Source organism: Anser brachyrhynchus, assembly GCF_964034855.1.
Source record: "Anser brachyrhynchus genome assembly, chromosome: 25".
Taxonomy (NCBI): Eukaryota; Metazoa; Chordata; class Aves; order Anseriformes; family Anatidae; genus Anser; species Anser brachyrhynchus.
In genome coordinates, this window is record NC_137718.1 from 1,301,518 (window position 1) to 1,320,919 (window position 19,402).

Genomic DNA, 19,402 nt, shown 5'->3' on the forward strand with positions numbered 1-19,402 from the left:
CACTGGAGTGGGCGTGGCCTCTTCCCCCCCCCCCCCCCCCCGCGAGGAGCCGGGCGCAGGGCGGGAGCTGCAGGCGCTTTATTGGAACAACACCCGGAACACCCAAACCCACCCAAACCGCCCCAAAACCACCCCCACGCGGCCCTCGCGGCGCTCCCAGCAGGCCCCCGGGAAGGAGCGAGTCCTGCTGCTGAGGAAGCGGAGGAAGGAGGGGGCTTGGCCCCGCTGCTATGGGTCCCGCTATCGGTCCGCCGCCGCCTCGTAGCCCTCGGTCCTCATGTCGTTGAGGCCCAGCTCCTCGTTCTGCTCGAACGTGCGCTCGTAGCGCTCCACCTTCAGCTCCGGGTCCTCCTCCGGGGCGTACACGTTCTGCGGGGCAGAGAGAAGCCTCCTGAGCCTCCGTCCCCTCCTGCCTGGGGCTGAGGAGCTCCAACCCAGACAAACCCAACACCCCCGGACCCAGCCTCAGGCTTGTCCACCGTGCCCCAGACACAACTACCCCATTCCCAGCCCCAAATCCCACACACAGACACCGCTGCCATCATCCCTCCCCCCAGTTTACCAGCAGTCTTCCTTCCCCAGGCAGAGCCCGCAGAAACACCCTCGTTACACAAGCCCCCAAGGAACCCTGACAGCCAAGACACAAAGGAAAAAAAAAATACACCCCAGCTGTTCAGAACGCTTCAGGAAGTCTGAGTGCACACCACTGTACCTGAAGGTAGCTGTTGCCTGCTGGATCATCCATTATGAAGTGAGCCTTTGTCTTTCCTTCTATTATCTGCAGAAAGAGAGCATGCCAATACATTAAGGCTTTCTAGTCCTTCGGCACTTCTGGTACCAAGAGATCCACGGCACACTTCAGAGAGTTTAACACCTTCCTTAGTTAACAGCAGCTGCTTGACAAACATGTGAGAGCAGAGAATACAAGCATGGAACAGCTCAAAGAGGTTCTGTGGCACTCGCCCTGGAGTTCAGTTAAACACACTCCATTAACTGCAACGACAAAACCACACTGGAGTTTGAGGGTTAAGAGGACACTCACCTCTTGCAGTCTGCCAACAAACTCTTGCAGCTTTTCTTTTTTGCTTGGAGTAGAGCTGTCCCCCAGAGTGAAGGGGTTTCTCTCAACCTGGAAGAGCAGACCCAGCACTTACGCAGGGCAGGAGAAACCCAGGAGAAACCCAGTCCCACAGTGTCCTTACCAGACACAGGCCAAACGTTAATACAGAGCTCTGAGCTCTCATTAATACTGAGCTCTGCTGAGTGTCGAGAAGGACCCTTCAGCACAAGCACAACCAACACACCGTGCTGGGAAGGGAACAAGAAGCATGAGAGGAGCAGTGCACTGCTCTGCAGAGGAATACAAACACTTCTGGCATAGCTCCAGTAGACAGCAGCACAGGACCACTTACCAGGTCTTTGATGTCCTTCAGCAGCCCTTCCAACGTGGTGAATTTCCCTCCCAGCGCTCCCATTCCCAGCTCAAACTCCAGCTCTGGAATCTCCACGCTGCACGTCTCCGACTGTAACAGGGACCCCCACCTGAGTCCTGACAGCCCACCCCACAGCTGGGCCACCAGGCACCCTCTGCAGGGGGGGCAGTCAACAAGCAGGCGGGCAGGTATCAGAAGGCTCTTCACCTTTAGGATGTCTCTTGTCATGTCCGAAGGATCTGTAATCCGAAGGGTAATCCTGGTGCCTTGGGGTTCTATTGCTCCTCCAGACTTCACCTAGGAACACCTGGCAGTCAGTGGCCCCAACTTTTTTACTGGTCAGGCCATAATTTATAATGGAAGTCAGGCCATGACGCCCTCAGAGGGGCTGCTCTGGCAGCTCTGAGCTCGCAGTGCCAAGGCTGAACCAGACGCAGGGACAGCCCCTTACACTTAGGGAACTCAGGCAGGTTTGGAGCTCGATGACCCCCTTTCACTAAACACAGCTCTTCTGTACAGAACTCTCTCCCCTCATTTGGGGAACTCAGGAGCCTTCCAGCAAGTTGAACAGACCCAGCCTAACCTCGCTGTACGCGTCAGCTTCAGCACAGCTTGCAGGTGATCTGGCCCCCACCCATAAGCAAGTCAGTTTTTCAGCTTTATGCTCAGTGCAGTGCACTTCATCAGTGTACCTCATGAAACAGACTGTGAGCCCAGCCTCCCCGCTTGGCTTGCCCAAACTGCTGCGTTTTGAGCAGTGTGAAACACTGGCAGGGAGTCTGAGAAACATCTATCCATAAAAGCACAGAAGAACTCCCCCCAACACACAAAAAGAAGAAGAGCTCCATAGTTTACCAGCTCACCTCATTTGTCCTGTGCCCACAGGAGTCACAGTTTGTGGCCATGATAATCACTTCCTTGAAGTGGGGGATTTCTGGAGCAGGCAGTCAAGGAAAATTCAACAATAGAAAAATCTCAAAGTGGCCTGTGCCCTCTGCTAGATATCATTTATTCATGCCTTATGGATGCAGCAGAATAGGTCTAGGGCAGCACACAAAGCAACCCTCACCCTGGCCTTTGCACAGACCCCAGCAGACGCCACCAGCCTGACCCCGTGCTGTCACTCACAGGATACGCACTAGCTTCATGTTTGTGTTAGCTGGAGCGTTGCACTCGGGGCAGTTGGTGTTGAACTGCAGTACCTAGATCAAAGGAACGAAAAGGGCAGTCAGGGAGTATCAGCCAGCCCCATGTACCAGAGTCACCTCGACACAGTCATCATGAGATTGCAAAGTCACCCACCTCATTCCTCAGATCCTCTGCAGAATCAGCTGGCTTCTCATCCAACTCCTCTCCCTGCAACAGGAGAGGCCAGAAACAGCATTAACTTCTACCTGCACCTGCCTTTTTATTTGGGGTCTCCCTGGCAGCGAGGGACAGAGGAGTGCATGCCCAGGCCATGTGGCCTCACACGTGCAGAAAGCTGACACCACACCACCAGCGATGGGGAGGGCACAGCCGGCCATGAAGGGAGCACAACACCTCCACGTTACCTCAATCCCCAGCATGGCAGCCTGCTGGGGAGTCCTCTTGTAATGAGTAACCACAAGAGCTTCATCCTTCTGTGGTGCATAGGGGTTCTCCACAAAGCTGTTCCCTGAAGGATCATCTATGATCTACAGCAGAAGAGAGCCAAAGAAAGCCTTAGGAAGCCAGCCCACACTTCCAACAGAACGGGTCTGCCCTTCTGCACATACTTACAAATGTGAAAGGGGAATGTACTTCTTTTAGCTGCTTTAATTTACCAATGAACTCATCTATTTTACTTGCCACCTCTTTGTCTGTTGCCTGCAAAGAGAGAGACACATTTGAGAGTGACGTCAGGGGTAACCCAGAGCTGAAGATGATGCTGTCAACAGAACAAACCAGAGCCTGATACGCTTCTAATCAGCAGAGTGGAGAGCCAATAGGTAGGGGAGCAACAAAGTAAGCATGTACCAAATCTCTGAAGAGATTCCTCTTTCACAGCATCTTACCCAGCGGACAGGCTGGTCCTGCTCCAGGCCCGCAACAGCTCTGTCAATTATGCCTTCAATGGTGGTAAGAACTTGAAAGGGAGAGAAAACAGAAGCATCGGCAGCATTAAGTACACCACAGCAGTGGTGCTGGCCCTGCCAGCTCGCACTGACCACACGCACAGACACGAGGCCGGCTCCTCACACTGCCTTGGAGGTGATGGAGGCATGCAAAGGGGGCGCAGGCGCCATACCCACCTCCTTTCTGGGAGAAGGCAGGGATCTCAAAGTCCAGCTCTGGAATCCGAGTTGTGGCGCAGTCAGTCTTCACAACCTCCCTGTTCATGTCCTGCACGCGACAGTTCACGATCGCCACGAGCACCCTGCGCAGGCCCAGCACCTCCCACACCCTGCCGAGCACGCCGGGGCACGCAGCTCTCCCGGAGCAGCAGCCTTAGCCCCGGGCCAGCTCCAGCAGCCTCCCCGCTTGCTGTGGCGCACGGCCGGGACGCCACGCTTGGAGCTGGGGTTTCGGGGACCGCTCAGCGCCCAGCTCAACCCCTGCCCCCCGCGACCCGAGGGGCAGCCTCCTCACAGCCCCGGCGAGGCCGGCGGACGCCCCTCGTCACAGCAGGGCACGCAGGGAGAGCCCCGCACCGCCGCGGCCGCGCGCTCAGCGCCACGCCACCGTTACTGCCGTCACGGCCCGGGGCTCAGCGCTGCGCTCCCGGCAGGATGAGGCCCGGCGCGGGACAGGGGCGCCGCTCACCTGCCGGGAGGCCACGGCCAGGGCGTAGCGCACGCCGCGCTCCTGGATGCTGCCGGCCGCCTGGATCTCGGCGTCGGCCCAGCCGCAGGCCCCGCAGGAGAAGGAGCTGACGATGAGCTCCCTGAAGAACGGCACCCGGGTCAGCAGCAGCCGCGTCACGCCCTGCAGCGGGGCACGGTGAGGTGCGGGGGCCGCTCCCGGCCCCGCCGCCACCACCGCCCCCCGGCCGCCCCCCGGCGCCTCACGTTGCGGTGGCACTTCATGCACAGCGACTCGATCTCCGCCGGCCGCTGCTCGCCGTCCTCGGCGCCCACGGGGCGGAACAGGGCGGCCGCGGCCCCCCCCGGCCCGGCCCCGGCCTCCACCGCGCCCAGCGCCGACATCTTGCGGCACGGCGCGGCCCGCACCGCGCCTGCGCGCCGGGCCGCCACGTGAGGGCGGGGACACGTTGTGAGGGGGGGGCGGCCACGTGAGGGCGGGGCCACGTGGGGAAGGGGGAGGGAATCGGGGGAAGGCGGGCGGGGCGGCGCGTCTGTTATGAATGGCCGCGCCCGGGAGGCCACGCCCACTGGGCGGTGGCCACGCCCCCTCCTCGTGGCCCCTCCTCCTCCCACGCGTGTCCGCGTCGCCCCGCGGCCCCCGCAGAGCGCGTGGAGCCGAGGAGGAGGAGGAGGAGGAGGAGGGGGAGGAGGAAGGCAGGGGTTCGCGGAGCAGCCCGCAGAGCCCGGGGACGGCCACCCCCAGCAGGACGTGGGGCCCGGGTGAAAATCGCCCAAACGTGGGCCCGGGTGGGGGTGCTCTGGGCGGGGGCAGGCGGCCCCCCGGCAGCGCTGGGTCTGTGGGCTCCTGCCGGTGGCTCGGCGAGTCACGGAACACCCCGGGGACACGGACACGGACACGGACAGGGCGGCACGCGGGTATCACGGGACGGGTTCAGGGCACCCTGTGAATCCACCCCCTGAGCCGCGTGAGCAGGGACGGCCGGGGGGGGGGGCCGCTCCTTCACCCCCTGCCTGGCTCTGGGCCGCCCCCCTGCCGCGGGCAGCCTAGGGTAACCGTGGCACCCACCCGGCAGGGAGGCCCGGAGGGCGAGCAGACGCGCAGCCTTCGGGTTCATGATCTGCGGGGTGATCCACAGCAGTGGAGCTGTAGGAGAAGGAGAAAAGGAGGCGTCAGCTCGTGCCGCAGCTCCTGTCCCTTCGGTCCTGCATCGCGCTCCCCAGGCACACCGGGGTAACGTCGGTCCCCAGGGGAGCTGCGAGGCGAGGCCGGCCGTGCTCTCCTGGGGACAAGGCGTCCCAGGGCCGGGCGGCTCCCTGCCCCTTACCTGGCCGCTGCTCACCTCCCACGTCCCCCGTGCGGGGCGCCCGGCACGGGCTCACTTCATACGGGCGCCCGCGGGAGGCAGAAGAGCCCAGCGATAGCGCGTCGGCAGTGGGAGACCTTTTGGACCTCACGCCATGTAAATGCAACGTGGAGGTTCACCGGCGTGCCTGAGGCATGACGTGAGTGCAGGCATCTGACCGCCGCCTGCCCGCGCATCCGTGCCCCGCGCCAGCCCGGACCCCCGGCCGGCCAGCCTCAACCCCCCCGGGCTGCAGCCCCGAGCCCACCCGCTCCCCGAGCATCCACACCTGGGGACCACAAAACCCCAGCCCTGGCAGGGTTCGCCCATTTCTTTTACAGATTTTCCCCCAGTGAAAAACACGTCCATGTCCTCAGTCCGGCTCTTGTCCCCGTGAAGAGCGGCTGCTCCGAGAGGGGCAGGAGAGCCCCGGTGCCAGCCAGGCAGGGGCTGCTGCGGGCGGCTCCCCCCCCGGCCGCTCACCCGAGCTGCTGACACCGGGCTTTGAGTGTTTGCTCTGAAGCAACCCAGCAAACAGGGGCGGGAGCAGACCCGCTGCAAGAGGCACCTCTGGGGCTGCCTCGCACCGGTCGGGCTGGAGGCCAGCACCCGCGGTGTCTCCGTGCGCCTTGGGCAAAGTCCGGCACGCGGGGTGAGGCCCCAGGGGACTCCTCCGGTGCCCACATCCCCCCTGCTCCCGTGCCCCTGCAACAACCCCGAGCACCCCGAGGTGCTCTGCTGGTGGAGCCACTGCGAGGTGTCCCCATCGTGTCCGGGTACCGGAGGGGCTTGGGGCTGGTCGTCCCTCTGGGGACATGGGACCGGAGCAGGGGGTCCTGGTGCTGCAGAGAACCTGCTGGTGAGGCCCGGGGCGCCCAGCCCCTGCCATGGCAGTGGCTCCAGCGGGGATGCTCGGCGTTATGCCTCCCCCTCCGGAGCCCCGGGGGAGCCCAGGTGCCACAGAGACACTGCAGCACCGCGGTGCGGTGACGCCCCAGGCTCAGCCCCCGTGTGGGGGCAGCCAGCCCTGGCTGGTGTGCTCACCTGGCCGAAAGGTTCCTGGCCCCCGCGCAGCACCCGCAGCCTGCCCTGGCCCCCTCCCAGCCCCACGTCTGTCCCCGGGCCCAAATCCAGAGGTGAGGCCAAGAAACACCCGGGGGGTTTCGGGACAGCAGGGTGCAGGGGGAAGGACGGACACAGACCACCGGGTGCATCACAACGCGCCAGTTTATTTCTGCCACGCGGAGAAGCCCTGAATGCTACTGGGGGAGGGAGGGGGGGCTCAGCTCTCTGCCTGCTCTGTGGTGCTGAGGAAGGTGGCCACCTTCTCCCGCACCTCCTTCTCCAGCAGGTCCAGGTGGTCCTCCACCCCCGCGGTGCCCGACTCCAGCTTCTGCCGCATCTCCTCCAGCCGCTGCACCAGCTGCTGCCTGAAGGCCTCGCCGACGGGGGCTGCCTGCCTCTGGAAAGCCTCCACCGTCTGCCCCACGCGCTCCTCCAGCTGCTGGGCCAGCGGGGCCAGCCGCTGCTGCAGCCCCTCGGCGTCGCTCTTCAGCGCCTGCTGCAGCTCCAGCGCCAGGGGGCTGAGCTGGGAGCGCAGCTCCTCCAGGTTGGTGGCCAGGCGGGTGCGCAGCTCCTCGGCCGCCCGCTCCATCTGCAGCGAGAGGCTCTCCAGCTGCCGGTTGAGGCCGTCCTGCACCTCCTGGGCGTAGGGGCTCAGCCCCTTGCGCAGCCCCTCCACGCTCTGCGCCACCTGCCCCTTCAGGTCGTCGGCCAGCGGCGTCAGCTGCCCCCGCAGGTTCTCCACGCTGCTGTCGATCTGCTGCTGCAGCCGCTCGGCGTAGGGGCTGAGGGAGGCCTGGATGCTGCCCGCGTTGTCCTGCAGCCGCTCCCGCAGCTCGGTGGCGTAGGGCTCCAGCGCCCGCCGCAGCTCCCCGGTGCCCCGGTCCACCTGCGAGCGCAGCTCCTCGGCGTAGGGGCTCAGCTTGGCCTGCAGCTCGCGGATGTTGGTGCCGATCTGCTGGTGCACCTCGTCGGCGTAGGGCGCCAGCTTGGCCTGCAGCTCGGCCAGCTCCCTGCGGATCTGCTCCTTCAGCCGCTGCGAGTCCTGCGCCAGCCGCGCCTGCAGCTCCGTGGCGAAGGGCACCAGGCGCCGCTGCAGCTCCTCGGTGTACGAGCTCATGCTCTTCAGGTTGCTCTGCAGCAGGGTGCTGGGGAGAGCAGGTGGTCAGTGCCCAGCGCCCAGCGCCCAGGGTCCAGCGCCCAGGATCCAGCGCCCAGCACCCAGCACCCAGCACCCAGCACCCAGCACCCAGCACCTTCCCCTTCCCCTTCCCTGCAGCCCCGAGTGCCGCAGCGGCCGCTGCACTTACTTGATCTGCTTGGTGATCTCGGCTTCCTGCAGCTGGTCCACGGTCTCCTTGGCATTGCTGCCCAGCTCACTGAAGTACTTCCAGAGCACGGTGGCCACCTGGTCCGCGCTGACATCGGCCTGCGTCCCTGCAGGCGCATGGACGCGGGGTCAGAGCTGGCACTTCCGTGCCTTGAGACCCCCCCAGGGACGTCACACCAGGTCCCCATCCCTCCCCAGGGCAGAGCCCCGTGCTCAGCCCCGCAATCCCCCCATGGGCCCAGGACCCCGTGATGCCTCACCTGCGATGGCAAGGAGCACCAAGAAGAGGGCGGCCGCCTTCGGAGACATCCTGAGCGGTGCAGGAGAGGCTCCCCTGTGCTGCTGCCTCCTGTAGGACCTGCTGAGCCGGGCAGCGCCGCCCGCTATTTATGCTCCCCGAGCAGCCTCGCAGCTTCCACGCAGGCCTGCGCCACGGGCCCCGGGCTTGGACTTTAGCAAGGTTGCGACGTGGAAGCGCCTGACGTGTGCGCGGCGCTGATAGCACCCGCAGCTCTGCCAGCCCTCTGACAGGGGGCCAGGGGCCAGCGCTGCCAGGACGTGTGGGCAAGGCCAGCGAGGGGACGGGGGGAGCACGGGGACCCGGGGCTGAGACCCTCCTGGGACGGGGAGGCTGGGGCAGAGGGGACAGCACGCCAGAGTGGAGGCCGGCGGGGATGTGCGGTGCTGGGGCGCAGCACAGGGATGGCAGGGGCAGGGAGCAGCCGGGCACCGGCGATGCTGAGGTCCAGAGAGCCAAGGCCAAGGCCCTGCGCCGCTCCCGGCCTGAGCACCTCGGGGTGCCCGGGGCTGGGGACGCAGCCTGGGCACTGCCAGCAGCCCCCCCAGGGTCACAGCCCCCTGAGCAGAGCCAGCCCTGCGTTACCCCACGCCAGGAGCAGGTGCCACTGGATGTCACCCTTGTGCTGTGCGAGCCCACGCCAGCCCCGGGCCTGTCCCCACGGCCACCCTCATCCCGGCGTGGCTGCACGCACACGTGTGTGCACATGCACATGCACAGCCCCCAGCCAGCCCCTGCAGCCTTGGCCCCCAGTGCTGGGGGATTTCTCAACTCGGGGCGGGGGGAGAAAAACCCACCCAGAGCAAACCTGGCAGCGGGAAAGGGCTCTGGGAACGCACCCCCTCCCCGCGGCCACTCCGCCGCTGACCTTTGCACAAGCACCCTCGGAGGCGGCTGTTGGGGAGGGTATAAAGTGGGAGGCCGGGGCTGCCCCCGCGGAGCAGAGCCCCAGTGCAGCACGGCCAGGTGAGTGGGGAAGCCCCCGGCAAGCGTCAGGGCCGGGACAGGCGCCAGGCACCGGGGAAAGGGGTTGGGGACGGGTCCCACACCCGCCGCCCCACGCCACGTGCTCTGCTCTCTCCCCAGCCATGAAGGTCTCCGTCCTGCTCCTGCTCGTCTGCGTGGCCGTCCTGGCGGTGGGAGCACGTAAGGGCGACGGGAGGAAGGGGGAGGACGGAGCTCGGGGTGCGCGGGGTGCAGGGGTGCGCACACACCGCTCCCACGGGGCTTGTGCTTGCAGGGGCCGACACGCCCGATGACACGGACACGGTGGTGAGGAAAGTGCAGGAATACGTCAAGCAAGCCACCGACGTGGTCAAGTCGGTCTTCACCACGGTGCAGGAGTCAGAGGCAGCTCAGCAAGCCAGGTGCCCCCGCGCGCCCCCTCCCCACCAGCTGGGCACCCTGCCCCGCGCCCCGTGCCCACCGGTGCGCCCCCGGTGCCGTGCTCTGACCCCGGTCCCCTTGCAGGAAATGGCTGTCGGACAACGCCGACGTGGTGAAGCAGCAGCTGGCCCGGCTGAAGGAGCAGCTCTCCGAGTTCTGGAAGCTGACGCCGGGCGTGTAGCCCCGCCGCGGGCTGGCGGGGGGCGGCCGGGTGCGGGTCCCACCTGGCCACCGGCCCCGGCTCCCCCACGGAGCGACGTGTCCCCTTCGGGGCGGTTCTTGTAATAAAATGGAGCTGAAGCGAGATGGGTGGCTGTGCCGGGGGTCACTGGGGGCACGGGGTGGCGAGGAGGAGTGTGCAGCGTGGGCGAGGAAGGGCGCGGGCTGGGGGTGGGCACCTCTGCCGCGGGTGAGCACCGCGCAGCACCAACACACGCACACGTGTGTCCGGGGTGGCGAGGAGATGGGGGCCTCTCCTGCAAGCTGGGGGGGTTCAGCCGACACCAAAGCAGCCCCTGCCGTGCCTCCCCCCCCAGCAGATGCTTCTCAAGGCGTTCAGCGTGACAGAGCCCGTGCTGGCCCAGCGCAGAGCCCTCAGCACAGGGAGAGCCGCGCGGGGCTGCGGCAGGCGCGGAGCTGGGGCTGTGCCCTGGGCAGAGCTGGGGCCGGCACCTGCAGGGCTCAGAGGTCGGTGGGGGCAGCAGGGAGAGCCCCGGGCACCCACCCTGCCACCTCCCTGTCCCTGCTTCCCCTGGCCCCCCCAGCACCCCCTGCCCTAGGGATGCAGCTGAGCCCGGTGCCACTCGCTGCACCCGTGCGTCCCCCCTGCAGGCTGCCCCCCTCCAGCATCCACTGCAAAGACTGAGTGAGCTCCAATAACTTAAGTCGTGTTTATTTGATAAAAGAGAGGCGAAGCTGAGACAGACTCCGGTTCGGGGAGGGAAGGGGGTGTGCGAGGAGGAGGTCCCTGGGGGGGCTCCCCGGGGCTGACCTGGCCCAGGGCCCCCGGAGCCGGTCCCCTCGGCCACCCCGGGTGCCGGGCAGCCCGGGCAGAGCGGGGGCGGCAGCGGGGGCACTGCGGGAGCGGGACGGGGTCAGTCCCTGGCCGCGCCAGCTGGCCGCTCAGGCCACGGTCTTCTGGAGTTCGTCCAGGAGGGAGATGAAGCGGGTCTTGAGGTTCTCGGCGTAGGGGGTGAGGCGCTCCTTGAAGTCCTGCACCAGGGGGGTCATCTTCTCGCGCAAGTTGCTGAGGTGCTCCACCACCTTGGCCTGGTACTCGGCGGCCTGGGGGATGCCCTTCTCCCGGATCTCCTCCAGCTTCTGGCTCAGCTTCTGCCGCAGCTCGTCGCTGTAGGGCGCCAGGTTCTTGCGCAGCTCCTCCACGTGGCCGCGCAGGCGGTCCCGCGCCTCCTCAGCCACCGGGGTCAGCTTCTGCTGCATCAGCTCCACCTTCTGCTTGGTGAGCTCCTTCAGCTCCTGGGCCACGGGTGCCAGGCGCTGGCGGTACTGCTCCAGCTCCTCCGTCCACTTGGTGGAGAACTGGTCGAGGAAGGGCCGGATCTTCTCCTTCACCTCCTCCAGGTCCTTGGTCAGCTCCGTGCGCAGGCTCTCGGTGTCCTTCAGCCACATCTCCCGCACCTCCTTGTAGTAGGGGGCCATGTCCTCCCGCAGCTTGGCGGCGGCGGCGCCCAGCGTGTCCAGGTTGTCGGCCAGCTTCAGGCTGGGGAGAGCAGAGCCAGGTCAGGCACGGCGCTGGGCGCGGGGACACGGCCGCCAGGACCCCCCCAGGGCAGCCCCCCCCACTTACTCCAGCTGTTTGCCCACGGCAGAGGCCTCGAACTGGGCGATGGCATCCTTGCCGCTGGCCTTCACGGTCTCCAGGTACACGTCCACCAGGTCCTTGAGGCGGTCCAGGGGCGCCTGGGGCTCATCGTGCTGCCAGAAGTAGCGGGCCTGGGTGCCTGCGGGGACAGACGGCGTGCTCAGGACAGACAGCCAGGAGATCCAGGCAGATCCAGCCCCGCTGCTGTGCCCGGGACCCGCTGAGCCCTCACCACCCCGGGGGTATTCCCGGAGCCACAGGAGGCGCGGGGCCGTGGCTTGGCTTTGCAGAGCGGTTGGGAAGCTGGGTGCTCCCCGCAGCGCTTGCACTGGGCTCGGCTGCCCCGTCCGTGGGGGTGAGGAGTGCCTGCCCCGTCCCCGTCCCCGCTGCCCCCCTTTGGACCTACCCGTCAGGAAGAGCAGGGCGAGGGTCACCACCACGACTCTCATCTTCGGGCCGAACCTGGGGGCAGAGCAAGGCAGTTGGGTGAAGGGAGCCCTCAGCAGAGCCAGCCCAGGACCCGAGCACCCCGACCCAGCACCAAACACCCCAAGGGTGCCCCCGGTGGGTGAGCGTGTGGGACGGTCCCTGCGTGGCCCCCTCCCGCTCTGGGGCAGGACGCCGGTCCCGTGCCCCGGCCGGGGGTCCTGGAGCAGCCCCGGAGCCGGGGGCAGCCTGGGCGAGCATCCCGTCCCGGGGCGGCGCGGGCTCTTACCAGCGCTCTCCTGCCACCGCTCTGCTGCTGCTCGTCCCGTGTGAGCCCGCTGCTTCCCCGCGGCTGCTATTTATGCAGGAGGGGCTGCTCCCGCCGGAGATAAGCCAGCGCTGCAGCCCAAGAAATCACTCCCCGGCGCGGGCGATGTGGCGCGGAGAGTTCAAGGATCGTGCGCACAGCCCGGGCGCGGGCCAGCACGCCAAGGAGCGCCGGCTTGGCAGGGCCGCGAGCAAACAGGAGCTCCCCGCGGGACGCGGCGCGCTGGCCAAGGAGCCTGTTTACGCTCCGGGTGACCCAGATTCCTGCCCGCTGCTCCGGCCCCACCAGGGCCCCTCGGCAGCCCCCAGGGATTGGCCGGGAGCCCGGGGACAAGGTTTATACCCGCAGGGATCCGGCCTGCTGAACCCGAACCCCTCGCCCTTCTTCCTCCGCTGTTGTGGGCCCCTGCCCCTTCCTTCCCCAAGCCCCCGAGCCCCTCACTGCTCACATCCCCCCGGTTCCCGGCATGTCCCCGTGCAGAGGGCCTGGAGCCGCGACCAGGGGCTGCTGCGTGCCCACGCCAGCGTCGCCAGGGACCTGGGCAGTGAGGCAAAGGCTCAGCCCCGAGCAAACAGCCAGCCTGGACACAGCACCCCGGCACAGCCACCCCAAAATTCCTCCTTGGTGCCCAGCTGCTCGGCAGCCAGAGCGAGCGCTCCCTGCTTGGTGCAAGGGCCGAGCCCGAGGGAAGGAGCCCGGTGGGGCCTGGGGACAGAGCAGGGCACAGCCCCCAGACAGCGCTGCGGAGGAGCACCAAGCACCAGGAGGGGCTGCTTAATGCCACGGGGAAGCCGCCTGCGGAGGAGCGATGCTCCCTGCTCTGGGGCAGCACGGGCTCTGCAGCCCCAAGCCCAGCCGAGTGGCCGGGCACCGCATCCCCATCCCGGCGGCTGCCCCCTGCTCTCCTCCCCTGCCCGCGGCTTCGGTCTACTCCTGCTCCAGGCCTTGCCCCGGCTTGGGAAGGAGGCGCCTGGCACCGTGGCTTTGACCCCCAGCCCTGCCCTTCCCCGCACGCAGGGGATGGAGAGGGGTGCAGCACACGGGGCCAACGCCGCATCCCGCTGAAGTGCTCCCACCCTGCAGGCTCCCGGGGCAGCCTGGGGATCAGGACGGGCACCTCGAGGCACAACTGGGGAGCAAAGGGAGCGGCAGCGATGCCAGCACCACGACAGCTGCTGGCAAAGCCAGGGTGAACAGCACCCGGCTGCACCAGCCGAGGGAGGGAAGCGCTGCAGAGGGGGCCTGGCTGCCCGCGGGCGCTGGGGAAGCGCCGCTGGGAGCTCTGGGCCCGGTGTGTGTTCGTGCTGCAGGCTCCAGCTCTGCTCCCGGAGCCCCCTCCCCGGGCAGGGCCCCGCAGCGAAGCCCCCGTCACCGTCACCGCGCAGGAATCATCCGCAGGATGAGTCAGCCGGGGCGCAGCGCTGCTCGGCGCCTTCGCGGGAGGCCCTATCGCTGCAGTGGGGGCAGGGAGATAAGCCAAGGATTTCAGGAAAACATCTCCAACCCAGGCTGCGGCTGCGCCTCCGCCATGCCCCGGCGCCCCTGCGGCCCCTGCCAGGAAGGCGCAGGCGAGGCCGGGAGCGAGGCAGCCCCGAAGCACCAGGCGCTGCACGGGGCCACGTGCGCCCCACGCCCGCCGCGAGGACGCGGCGCTGCGGCTGCCCCGTGCCCGGCTGCGGGAGGGGACAGCGGTGCCACCGCGCCAGCCTTCGCCCCCGGAGCCCCCGGCCGTCCCCGCCTCCGCCCCCGGCGTTGAGCAACAAGGCAAACAAGAGAGCGGGGGAAGATCATAATCATGGTTTTATTTGTCATGATCCCACTGTCCAACTAATCGACTAGTTGCAAGTGACCCACAAAAAAATGGACTGAAGATTTACCGAAACTTGTTTTTTTTTTTTAGTCCAACATAAATGAGGAAGAAAAATACTTCTGACATTTCCAAAAAACAGAAATAATAGCAAAGTATATTAATATACATTCAACATATACTGCGCGTATTGATTACTACAATACAAAGCAATGATAAAAAAAAGTGTGATACTGCGAAATGGCACGGTTAAGCGAGTCCCTGCTTTTTTTGGATGCTTACTGTAGGGTGGCTGTCAACTCTCCCAGAAATACAGTGTCATGTAAACAAAAGGAAAACAAACCGAAGGTACAGAGCGAAAGGCTTTCAGTGTTTCCTGGCATCTTCCCGCCGAAGCCCGGCAAGCCCTGCCCGGCTCCCCGCGCCCCCCGGCCCGCACAGGACCCCCTTCACCAGGTGGGGAAATAAATGCAGCAGGACAGCTACGCCCCGACTCAGCCCGAGCAGCTCGAGGGTGCCAGCAGGAACACTGGCCGGGGAGATGCTGCTTGGCAGCTGCCGAGTTTTTCCTCCTTTCTGGTTTTCTGGGCTGCAGATCCGTTTAGCATTATTTTCCTGGGGACAGGGTGGGGAGGGGGTGGGAAGAGGCATTGGTAGCAATAGCGAATTAACCTCTGCCATGCTGGTTTCACACTTCCTTCTGTGCAAATTCAGGAGGGCTGGGTCGATTTTTCCTTTTTTTTTTTTTTTAAAAAAAAAGATTCCCAAAGTGTCAATAAGAAGAATTTCAGCTGTAGCTCGTGAAGTCCCGAAGGCAATGATGACACCAGGTGCTCCCCGAGCCCCGGCTGCTGGGGGTTTGCTTTCTCTCAGTCAAGGAAAGAATGGAAAGGACAAAGAAGAGATCTATGCATGTCTGAACTGTATAAAGGAGAATACCACTTTCGCCACTGGCACGAGAGAGAAAACCAGTCACAATTACAAAGTCATTAAAAGAAATAAAATACTTTGAACAAAAGGTGCAAGTCACAATTCATATAGAACAGAATCTAGTTAAAAATTTCTCTCAAACAGAAATTCCTTTTGCCTTTTATTAATAACAATAATAATAAAACAACATTTACCAAAAAACAATTCCTACATGATCAGGAGGAAAAGCTAAGAAAACAAAGAAAAAAAAATCTGTCTTCCCTACATTAAGCCATGAGGAAAAAAAAAAAAAAAAAGTTGTATGCGGATTTGAAAATAAAAGGTTAAAAAGGGGGAGGGTGGGGGAAGAAGTGATCCTCTTAGCACGATGACAAAATGAAGTAAGAACAAAAGCAGACGAAGGTGAGACAAGAAGCGTATTGCACCAGGGGTAGGTGCTCCCGCGGGGAGGGCCGGGCAGCGGGGCCCCCTCCTTCTGCCCCCGCTCCCAGGCTCGGGTCCCGCCGGGTCCCTCCCCAGTGCAAAGGATTCGGGAGGGAAGGGCAGCACGGCCTCCTGGGGACGGCTCCGCTCCGGGGCTGCGATGGCTCAGCGCAGCGCTCAGCTTCCATCCCCGCCTGCTCCTTCCCCATGCGCCGGGAGGCAGCGGTCCCTCTGCTCCTGGGCCAGAGCAGCCCCGCGGCCCTGCCCGGCCGGTAAAAGCCCTCCAAAACCAGACTCAGTGCTCAGGCTCCGTGAATCCTCTGCTGACGTGTAGGACTCGGGTTCTCTGGTTATTTCTGTGATAGCTGGAGTTACAGGCAAATATGGCAAAAATTAAAGAAACCAAAGGAACAACACACTGGATGAACTGATTATGAGGAAAGGGGCCATGGTATTCCAGTTAGTCAGAAATACTACGGCAATTTGGCGCAATGCTGCTAGATACTGTTGGTTTAAAATGGACCTTTTTCATTTCAAAGCTGTACATAAAACCTGCAACAGAGAGAAAAAGCAGAGATGCGTTAGGAGATACCACAGGATGGCAATTCTGCTCCCACAGCCCCTTGCCATATTCATGGTCCTGACCCACAAGCTATGCCCAGAACAGAGCCACTGCCAGTAACGCGTGGCACAAATGTGTGACAGCAAGTGCGTGGAGGAGGGCACCTTCCCTGAAGGAGCAGAGGGGACAGCAGACAGCCACAGAGCGCAGAAGCTCCGAGTTGGTCTCTTCTCCAGCCTTGCACCAACACCAGAGCAAAGGCACGGGGAAGGAGGCATACGTGAAAGTCTGGCCAACACATCTTTGGGTCTGCCATCCAGGCGAGCCTGGGTGCGTGGTTGGAGAGAAACAGACGACACAGATACTCACTCCCTCCTCGTTACACCCCTGCCTGCTCCATCCCAAAGGGCACCTCCGGGTGCTTGTAACTCAGTAGGACGTCCGTAATACATGTCGACGGGTAACAGGAGGTGTTTAGATGCTGGTTGCCATCACCTAGGTTGGGATGCTCTTGACCTTCCAAACCTTCTCCGCATTCTGTAAGATCAAAGACCAACATCAGGGCTTGCACTAGGAGCACTAAAGAGTCACAGCTTCTGCGGGGGGATCAGGCCAGCAGGTGAGGCTGCCTGGTGTTCCTGCAGGAAGCCCAGATCGCTGCCCCCACCATCTCTGGCCAAGAGCACGCAGGCAGTGAGCTCTGCAAGCTGTCACAGGCTCGTACCCAAAAGTATGTCAGGGCCAGAGAGACCCCCTGCTGCACTGCTCACGGGGAGCAGAGGTGGCTCTGCAAAGCGGACCGCGAGCTGTCAGGACCACATGGATTCTTCTCAGTTCCTGACCCACGCCCTGCGCGGGGTCCCACGGCCTCCATGTCTCTGCAGCTCGGCCACGTCCTTACCCTCGCTCTCCCTGTCCCGCAGCTGCTGGCTGGCCATGAGCGACGACTGGCTGAGGACGGCATCAGACATCCGAGCAGAGCTGAGTGCTTTTCCTGCCATTAAACTCATTCCAGGCAAGTTATCTAACTGCACCTGCGGAGACACCAGTGCACAGGTCAAAGGGGGATCAGAACCAGTCACCTGCTGCGCCCCCTGCTATCCCCAACAGGCTGCCCAGGGAGCTTCTGCAAGCCTTCAGTGATGGCTTCTAGGAAGAAGTAAAAAGCAGACACTGGGGACAGCAGAGGTGTGGCTGATGCCACCTCAACACCTGGGAACGGACGGGACGATCGGACTGCGCCCCAGACCTGCATGTGACTAATGAGGGAAGAGCCCTTCTCCCTCGTAGCAGGAGGAAACTGTGCCAAGGAACACGCCAAGATGCGAGTATGACTGTTCTCAGGGATACAAAACATGGGAAGCAGAGCAGCTGCTCTTTGTTCCTGGTCAAGGTCTGGGCTGTAACAGCCAGGTCATTTAGCAGCACTGCAGAACTGAAAGCTGGGCTTTGGGCTCCTGTAATCCTCCGCAGCCAGAGCCAAGCCTGGGGCAGCCCAAATGGCTTCACCAGAAACGCCTTGGGGGAAAAAGAAGAGGTGCCATAGCTACGGCAGCCAGCTCTGGGGCAAATCAGGCAACACACGAGCAAAGCAGTACTTCCCATGTTGGTCTCCGCTAAAATGTTTTCGGTATTAGCAAACTGATGTGCTGACTGGGGCATCTCAACAGCAATTCGTTCTTAGCAGCCCCGCGGAGCAGGGTGCCGTCCTTCCTACGTGACCCCTCGTCCATAATGCACACACGTCGAGGGGACTCCGCGCTGTCTCTACATCTGCTGGGCACAGGCCTCTTCCGACTTACGTAGGCGTCATCGCTGTTCTGGATGGTGTGATGTCTCTGCAGGGTCCTGGGCCGCGGGTGCTCGCCGGCCGCGGGTCGCGCAGGGTAGCCCAGTCCGTTGTGGTCAGGCACCTGCATCGCTTGGCCGGGGGAGCTCCTGTCCATACAGTTCCCTACGATAGACTCTTGAAAACCAGACAAGACAGAAAAAGGGCAGGTTATTACAAGGCACTGGCAGCTCTCGGTGACACGTGACGCTGTGAGGCTGCGGGTCTGTGCCCTGACAGCAGGAACAAACACCGCTGCAGAGCAGCGCGCTGCCTGCCAGGTGGGACAGAACCGCTGGCTGCTCCCACGCACGTGGTGCAGCATCTCCCCGAGATGGCAGGCAGGCAGACCTCTCCCTCCGTCGCACAGCATGCCCAAGCTTCCTCCCCCTTGGACCCGAGCACGTCCTGCACCCTGCTCCGTGCATTGCCCGTATTACACAAGAGAAGAGGGAGAAGGGTCTCCCAAGCCTCCAACACAGGACGTTCTAGCAGGGCCCCTTGGCAATTGTATGCAACATATCTGGCTGGAAGAGTTGCCAGGATACTAGCTTTTATCAGATGACTTCTCCCTGCCCTCCTACAATCTGGCTGTAGGAGTACAAGAGTGTTCTGCCTGGCAAAGTCCATCTGCACCGCAAGCTCTTATGACCGAGGGTAAAGGCTACATTCCTATCAAGCAAAACCTATCGTCATCAAGTACATGATGTTTTGAATAAAGTCCTGAGGTATGGAGAGGCCTATCGTTGGCTCTGATGCATGTAAACAGTTCTCTCTTGGTGAGGAGTCCTGCAGAGCACAAACATGCAGACGTGGCCACGAGCACTGGGGAGCTGCCCCGAAGTGACACCCCGCAGGTAGGTTCCCGAAGAGTCACTGGGTTTTACAGGCCTTACTCAGCAGGAAGCGATCCCTGCAAGACACTTCCTGGCTGGGAGATGAGAGAAGTGCTCTCTCCGGAGAGACTCGTCCCTAAAATTACCAAAGTCCGGACCAGACTTGGTCACAACCGAGCTCTGCCACCCGGGCTCTCTGCGCTGCTCCCAGGCACGCGGCCACGCCAGCTCGCCCGCTCCAGCATCCCTCCCTGCGCGCAGACACACGGGGCTGCCAGCACCACGTCCAGCAGCCAGGGACGCAGCCGGCCTCCTCTCCTTTGCACAACCGGGGGGTTAAGCTTGGTTAACGGTCAGCCTTCCCGGAAAACACGAGAAGGAAAACATGAGCTAACACCGAGCTGGCAGAGCCGTGCCACCCACGCACCGCTCGGGCCGCTCTTCCAACTGTGGGAACGGCCGCGCGGGCAGGCAGGCGCCAGCAGCCCGCTGCTGCTCCTCCATAAACCAGGCTGGGCCCGGCAGCGAGCCCTGGCACCAGCCGGAGGGAACAGGGGAAGGCCCCTCGGCCAGGCTCTGTGGCCAAACGGGGCCCCAACCCACGACAGCCGCACACCGGCGGTCCCAGCAGCACCTCTGGGTGCAGCAGCACCTCTGGGGACACCGCCGCTCAGGCAGCAGAGGTGGGGAGCCCTGAATTCGGGCTCCTTTCCTCGCCCCAGTGCCGTTCCAGCAGGCTGAGCCCGCAGCCAGAAAGCCTTTTCTCCTCACCCCCCCGGGCCAGGCGGGCTTTGTGTCCCCG

The 19,402-nt window shown here is 63.6% G+C and overlaps 5 protein-coding genes across 8 annotated transcripts in view; 1 reads left to right on the forward strand and 4 right to left on the reverse strand.

Annotated features, from left to right (window-relative positions):
• Positions 1-62: 62 nt before the first annotated feature.
• Positions 63-4,681, reverse strand: ZPR1 (ZPR1 zinc finger). Its single transcript, XM_080567654.1, has 14 exons — positions 4,463-4,681; positions 4,218-4,379; positions 3,707-3,797; positions 3,470-3,540; positions 3,195-3,281; positions 2,987-3,109; positions 2,736-2,789; positions 2,569-2,635; positions 2,297-2,367; positions 1,641-1,730; positions 1,413-1,523; positions 1,043-1,129; positions 713-778; positions 63-369 (listed from the first exon to the last, which is right to left on the reverse strand). The coding sequence occupies exons 1-14, from the start codon at positions 4,598-4,600 to the stop codon at positions 241-243; spliced, it is 1,347 nt and encodes a 448-aa protein (XP_080423780.1). The 5' UTR covers positions 4,601-4,681; the 3' UTR covers positions 63-240.
• Positions 4,682-6,771: 2,090 nt separating this feature from the next.
• On the reverse strand, positions 6,772-8,372 carry LOC308182665 (uncharacterized protein). Its single transcript, XM_080567655.1, has 3 exons — positions 8,215-8,372; positions 7,935-8,061; positions 6,772-7,772 (listed from the first exon to the last, which is right to left on the reverse strand). Exons 1-3 carry the CDS (start codon positions 8,261-8,263, stop codon positions 6,845-6,847), a joined length of 1,104 nt encoding a protein of 367 aa, XP_080423781.1. The 5' UTR covers positions 8,264-8,372; the 3' UTR covers positions 6,772-6,844.
• A 701-nt stretch (positions 8,373-9,073) lies between these two features.
• Positions 9,074-9,942, forward strand: APOC3 (apolipoprotein C3). The gene is made up of 4 exons (XM_080567656.1): positions 9,074-9,218; positions 9,339-9,398; positions 9,493-9,619; positions 9,723-9,942. The coding sequence occupies exons 2-4, from the start codon at positions 9,341-9,343 to the stop codon at positions 9,817-9,819; spliced, it is 282 nt and encodes a 93-aa protein (XP_080423782.1). The 5' UTR covers positions 9,074-9,218; positions 9,339-9,340; the 3' UTR covers positions 9,820-9,942.
• Positions 9,943-10,514: 572 nt separating this feature from the next.
• Positions 10,515-12,446, reverse strand: APOA1 (apolipoprotein A1). Its single transcript, XM_080567657.1, has 4 exons — positions 12,176-12,446; positions 11,867-11,922; positions 11,446-11,599; positions 10,515-11,358 (listed from the first exon to the last, which is right to left on the reverse strand). The coding sequence occupies exons 2-4, from the start codon at positions 11,907-11,909 to the stop codon at positions 10,761-10,763; spliced, it is 795 nt and encodes a 264-aa protein (XP_080423783.1). The 5' UTR covers positions 11,910-11,922; positions 12,176-12,446; the 3' UTR covers positions 10,515-10,760.
• Positions 12,447-13,996: 1,550 nt separating this feature from the next.
• SIK3 (SIK family kinase 3) overlaps positions 13,997-19,402 on the reverse strand; it is an 84,271-nt gene continuing 78,865 nt past the window's right edge. For all 4 annotated transcript variants that reach the window (XM_080567645.1, XM_080567643.1, XM_080567644.1 and 1 more), the window contains 4 exons: positions 17,739-17,902; positions 16,838-16,970; positions 16,306-16,473; positions 13,997-15,926 (listed from right to left, as the gene is read on the reverse strand). In XM_080567645.1, coding sequence (XP_080423771.1) covers positions 16,316-16,473; positions 16,838-16,970; positions 17,739-17,902 — 455 coding nt within the window. In that variant the 3' untranslated portion in view covers positions 13,997-15,926; positions 16,306-16,315. The remainder of the gene's footprint in view (positions 15,927-16,305; positions 16,474-16,837; positions 16,971-17,738; positions 17,903-19,402) is intronic.

Coding starts and splice junctions, on each gene's coding strand:
- LOC308182665 (XM_080567655.1), bottom strand. CDS start 8,263: ATGTCTCCGAAGGCGGCCGCCCTCTTCTTGGTGCTCCTTGCCATCGCA. Junction 8,062..8,214: donor GGTGCTCCTTGCCATCGCAG/GTGAGGCATCAC, acceptor ATGCGCCTGCAG/GGACGCAGGCCGATGTCAGC. Junction 7,773..7,934: donor GAGATCACCAAGCAGATCAA/GTAAGTGCAGCG, acceptor TGCTCTCCCCAG/CACCCTGCTGCAGAGCAACC.
- ZPR1 (XM_080567654.1), bottom strand. CDS start 4,600: ATGTCGGCGCTGGGCGCGGTGGAGGCCGGGGCCGGGCCGGGGGGGGCC. Junction 3,282..3,469: donor AGGACCAGCCTGTCCGCTGG/GTAAGATGCTGT, acceptor CTCTCTTTGCAG/GCAACAGACAAAGAGGTGGC. Junction 3,110..3,194: donor TACATTCCCCTTTCACATTT/GTAAGTATGTGC, acceptor CTTCTGCTGTAG/ATCATAGATGATCCTTCAGG.
- APOC3 (XM_080567656.1), top strand. CDS start 9,341: ATGAAGGTCTCCGTCCTGCTCCTGCTCGTCTGCGTGGCCGTCCTGGCG. Junction 9,399..9,492: donor CGTCCTGGCGGTGGGAGCAC/GTAAGGGCGACG, acceptor TTGTGCTTGCAG/GGGCCGACACGCCCGATGAC. Junction 9,620..9,722: donor GAGGCAGCTCAGCAAGCCAG/GTGCCCCCGCGC, acceptor GTCCCCTTGCAG/GAAATGGCTGTCGGACAACG.
- APOA1 (XM_080567657.1), bottom strand. CDS start 11,909: ATGAGAGTCGTGGTGGTGACCCTCGCCCTGCTCTTCCTGACGG. Junction 11,600..11,866: donor CGCCCTGCTCTTCCTGACGG/GTAGGTCCAAAG, acceptor CTGTCCCCGCAG/GCACCCAGGCCCGCTACTTC. Junction 11,359..11,445: donor GCCGTGGGCAAACAGCTGGA/GTAAGTGGGGGG, acceptor TGCTCTCCCCAG/CCTGAAGCTGGCCGACAACC.